Source organism: Lotus japonicus, chromosome 6 (assembly GCF_012489685.1).
Source record: "Lotus japonicus ecotype B-129 chromosome 6, LjGifu_v1.2".
Classification (NCBI taxonomy): domain Eukaryota; kingdom Viridiplantae; phylum Streptophyta; class Magnoliopsida; order Fabales; family Fabaceae; genus Lotus; species Lotus japonicus.
The window spans coordinates 1367214-1372665 of record NC_080046.1 but is presented as its reverse complement, the minus strand read 5'-3'; the positions used below and the strand labels follow the sequence as shown (position 1 = coordinate 1372665).

General features: G+C 35.5%; 1 protein-coding gene across 1 annotated transcript; it reads right to left on the bottom strand.

Annotated features, from left to right (window-relative positions):
- Positions 1-1890: 1890 nt before the first annotated feature.
- LOC130722656 (probable indole-3-pyruvate monooxygenase YUCCA7) lies at positions 1891-5168 on the bottom strand. Its single transcript, XM_057573461.1, has 3 exons — positions 4291-5168; positions 3444-3818; positions 1891-2386 (listed from the first exon to the last, which is right to left on the bottom strand). The coding sequence occupies exons 1-3, from the start codon at positions 4951-4953 to the stop codon at positions 2102-2104; spliced, it is 1323 nt and encodes a 440-aa protein (XP_057429444.1). The 5' UTR covers positions 4954-5168; the 3' UTR covers positions 1891-2101.
- Between the last annotated feature and the right edge of the window lie 284 nt (positions 5169-5452).

Below are 5452 nucleotides of genomic sequence, written 5' to 3'. Positions count from 1 at the left end.
ACGAGTTGGGTGGGGAGGTCTAGGATCAATCCTGCATTTATGTTTCTGATGTAAAAAAAAAATGATGTGATGGGCCCAATAAGAGTAAGGTTTCATTATACTTTATTTTTATTCATTAATACTTCAGTTTCTCTTACATCTCATATCCACTCTTTTTTCTTTATGCATTTCCTGCTATATTTTCAAAGACTTTTTGTACACAACATTGCGTGTAGTGTTAGAAATAACGCATTGATCATCTATGGTGAATATCATCAACCCTTTTCTAGATTTCTTCATAGTCCAACATATAGCTTCCTATGAGTAAAGATAGGTCTTGGTAAATACAATGCAACATGAGATAAAGACTGACCCTGACTTTTATTTATAGTGATTGTGAAACATAAGGTAATAGGGAATTGTCTGTGTTGGAATTTGGATGGAAGCTAGAATCTGATAGAGTTAAGCTCATACTAGGAATAAAGGTTGTTTCCCCAGGTTTGGTTCACCTTAAAACATTGGAAAGGATTATATATTTAGTGAGTGCATTCACAATCATTCCAGTTTCATTACTCAACCCCCGCGGACTGATCCATGTTTCGAGTAAGCATGATAAGGACAACAACTTTCAATATAATTCTACGGTTTGGAATTCCTAAGCATTTGAGATTAATTAAGAACTCAGAAGTAAATCATTCTACATTAACACCTGAAGCTTCATCGGACATGTATGGAGTATCACAGCTCAAATACTCTATTACATCACCAGGAATCATTGATAGCACGTAGTTGTTGATTTCCTCTACATTGTCAAAAGTTGGTGCAAGGATGAATCTTTCTTGGAAGAAGGGACTTTTTTTTTCAAATTAACAATGAGATTTGGATAAACAAAATTTACTAATTCAGGCAACGGATCCTTGCACTGTTTGTCAAAATTAATATGGGCAAAATCTAGAATCCAAAAGATAAATACCTTTAAAAGACTTTATCTTGGAAAATTGAACAACAACCACATCGTTTGTCATATCACTAGATGCAAGGTGACCCAAAACTCCAGCAACATATTTCCAAAAGAAAGCACACTCAAGCCGAACCCTAATTCAAAACATTGATAAGTAAACGTACACAAATAAATGAAAACACAATAAAAAAGAATGGAATGATGGGTACCCTTCCTAGTCAAGTTCAAGGGTTATCCTTTTGTGCCTCATACCAACTTTTTCAAAGTCTTGGTCGTCGCTTCCTCCAGTGTATATTCCAATAACATCCGCAACAATAAACATACATAGTTCAGGCTACAAAATAATGAACTTTTATACTTTAAACAATAGGAATTTCTATATACCTATAAGGAAGGATGCATTAGGGTCTTTAAACATTGTATCACAAAGGAGCATGAAAGAATAGGGGCTTAGGTTGATAGGATTGTTATTAATGACTCAAATAAAAGCATGCAAATCAAAGTTAATCTTGAAAGGATGCGAGGTTGTCCGAAAATCACAACCACTTTTGCCAACACCAAAAAAGGAAATCGAATACACGCGTTCTTCAGTCATCAAAGGCTGAAATCAGTAAATGAGGGTCTTCCTCACCGAAGCATGGATCTTACAACCCTAGATGAAAGACAATCAGGTATTAGATACACAAAACTACCATCCAAAACTCGAAATAAAGGATAGATACAGGGATGAAACTTTTATTTTATTTCGTTCCATTCGGTTAGTTTTATGAGAAAATGGGAGGTGCACTGACAGTGTAAACTTGTTTTACACATGCACCCAATTGATTTCCGTCACATCAGCAATTTATTAATTTACTAATCACAATTAAAAATATTTTTAATCACCCAGTCCTATGTGGCAAAATGTGATTGAACGTCAGTGTAAAACTTATTTACACTGACGGTGCATATCCATTAATCTCTAGTTTTATTATACTCAGTTTTTTTTTTTACAAGCCAAATTATCATTAAAAGGCCCAAGGGGTGCCACCCTTACTACAAGAGAGGAAAATAAGCAAAACAAAAACAAAATAGAGTAACAAAAAAAGATGAATAAAACCAGAAACAGAGGAGATAACAGAACAGGAGTAATACAAAACAGAGTAACCAGTTTTATTATGCTCAATTCGATTTCTTGCCATCATCTTCCACCAATTTAAACGCAGCCAAAGCGTCATCAGTTGTGAAAGTGAGTCCCTTAGGAGTGTCATTTGCATCTCCTGTGCTGTTCTGTTTAGTTTCCTCTTTCCAGCTCTCGGCAATGTCACGACACACATTCTTTGCATATAAACATGAGGCAAAAATTCCTTTCCTTGTGAACCCAATAGCATAAATACCATTTTTTCCTTTCCATCCATTTGGGAATGGATCTTTTGGAATCCCATCATGGGAGAAGAAGTCATTTTCCTGATAACATATCACACTATTTTAGTACATGGAGCCAATAATCAGCTGAAAGAAAGTAAAAATCTAATTTGAGTTGCATAATTATATTCATTTAAAAAAGTAAAAATGATAGATGAGTTTTCTTGTTAAAGCATACTCCCTTCGTTCCTAATTATAAAACCTAATACAAAAAATTGCGCTTATTAAGAAAACATTAAATGTGTCTAATTAATATATTGGTTTTTTAAAAATGCATACATTCCTTCATATTTACCCTTTGTCATTTTCTCTCACTAATTAATGGTAGGTGGTAATTAAAACTTTGGAATTGAAACACACAATTAATGTGAGGGTATATATGGAAAAGTAGAATGTTTTTTGCTAGATTATTGTTAAAGGTCTTGGAACATGAAAATTTTAAAACTAGGTCTTATAATTAGAAACGGAGGGAGTAGCATATAACTTGTGGTGTTAAGATGAAATTAAAATATTCTATGGAATTTTGGATCACACTATTAAGCTCACGCATATTAATTAGAGATATAGTTAATATAGTCTTGGTAAAGAGTAGCATAATTCTTACCTCTAAGTTAGCTTTATGGTAGAGATATGCCTAACACGTATTCTGAAATGAAATCAAAGTTTACCCAAGAATGATTGGAGACCACACGTGTATGGGTCACCCGTCTGCAAATGTTAAGTGTTGCAAATTTCTCGCTCCATATGTCCTATGCGAGATGTGGTGTGTTATGGTCTCACATTGACTAGAAATATGACTAATATAGTTTTTATTAAAGAATAGTGTAATCCATATCTAAGTTAGTTTTAGAGGTAAAATTAGACCAAGTTTAAATTCTAAAGCACATCACACTCATTACTAGGCATGACAATCAAACTCAAACGCGAGTACCTCGATCCCGACACCGATTTAATCTGATTTCGAAAAAAAAACCCGGCTTACCCTACCTGCGGCCCCAAAACTAAACTTGACACTCATCCTGACCTAAGAAATAACGAAACCACTAGCCATAACTAAATCTATAAGCATAAAATTGTAATTTATAATTAAGGAACTAACCTTAAGCCATGATGGCACATTGCTGCGATACCCTGTAGCAAGAATAACAGAATCAATGTCAAGAACTTTGCCATCAACAAGTTCCACTTTCCCTGGCAAGAATCTTCTTATTCCAGCTGGAACCACTTTGATTTGACCAGATTTAATTTTTGCAACTACTCCCATGTCTAACACAGGGGAGATCCGTGTAGTGTTCTTCAGTTCTAAAGGACCAATGGATGGCCTTTTCAGACCATACTTTTCAACATTTCCCAGAATCAATCGGGTCAGAGTCAGAAGTATCTTATCCACCATCCAAAGAGGTAGTAGTTTTTTCAACATAGCTGCAAATTCATAAATTGATGTTCCGAAAACTTCTCTTGGTAAGACATGAACCTGATGATGAAAACAGAAAGTAGCATGGTTTAAACCTCCACTTAAAAATGACTACTATGATCAAGAGTAAGTGTCTTTGGTTCCCCGGAATCAATAGAATCCGTTTGAAAGAGTTTATTTGAGTTTGTTGCTTACGACCTACCAATAAGGTGTTTTGAGTTTAGTTTCATAAAATGTTCACATTAGCTTATTTCAATAAGCTCTTTTCAGATTAACTTTAAGCTATTTTATCTTATTTCAATAAGTTTGTGGTAGAAGCAAGAGAGAGTACCTAGCTTATGCATTTCACGAAGTAAACTTACATAAATCAATTTTATCATAAATGTATCTATATATAAATTACTTCACTAGCAAGCAACTCTCTTTTACTGTAATCAACTTCACTGAAATTAATTCTTTTCAAAATCAATTCTGATAGTGTTGATCCAAACAAACACAAAGAATCCTAGAGAGGCTCAATTTCAGTACTTACAGAGCTTCTGACCAACATTAACGGGCTTGCGTTGTTGTTACAAAGATCAAGAGACACTTCCATGCCTGAATTTCCACACCCAACAACCAGCACTCGCTCACCACTATACCTCTTCCCAGATTTGTAGTCACCGGTATGCGCAACATGGCCGCCAAATTCTTCCAAGCCTTCAAACACCGGCACCACTTTCTCTGAATTTTCACCGGATGCAACCACAAGCCACCTGCAACTGTACTCAACTTCTTCACTGCTTTCCTTAATGGACTTGACCCTCCATAGGGAAACACTTTCATCATAGTAAGCAGAGTGCACAGTTTCATTGAACTGTGGATTTATGTCAAAGTGTTTAGCATAGGATTCAAGGTACTCTATGAACTGAGTTTTATTTGGGTACTCAGGGTAGTGATCTGGGAATGGGAAATTGGGTAACTGACAGAGCTGTTTGGGAAGGTGAAGTTTTAAACGATCATAGGTGCAGTTTTGCCAGAGAGAGCCAATGCAATTGGTTCTTTCAAGGATGATGAAAGGAACACCTTGGTCTTTGAGTAGAGCAGCTATTGCAAGACCTGAAGGACCACAACCAACTATGACAGCTCCATTCACCCCTATGCAGCCACGTGTGGCAAGGTCCTCTGGTTCCAAGCTTTGAACCGTTGGTGGCATGTTGTGAGACTGAGAAGTGTTAGTGTTGTTTAAGCTTTCTGGCTGGTGAAACTTAATTTTTTCAGACTTGCGGTTTTGGGAAACAAGCACCAAACTTACATATATTCCTTCAAAGCAATCATGTGATGGATATCTTTGTTTATCTTAGCGTTTCATTTTCCGTGTCTCTAATAAAATAGCAATGATTGGGGACAGTCCACTCTGCTAAATAGAACTGCACATGGGTTATATTGGATGGATGAAGATGTGAACTGATTAGAACTGTTTGGGCAGGGTTGATTTAAAAGTATCCGAACCAACCCAATCTGACAATCTTCGGGTTGGTTTGGATGAATTGATTGGATCGTTATATTAAAATTAAAATAAATATTGAATATTAAAAAGTATTAAAAAAATAGTTTAATTCTCCAACATGCAATTACATCATAAGTTCATATATATCGTCTACATACATTCATACAATAACACATAACTAAACAAGTACTCTAAGTCTTTAAAT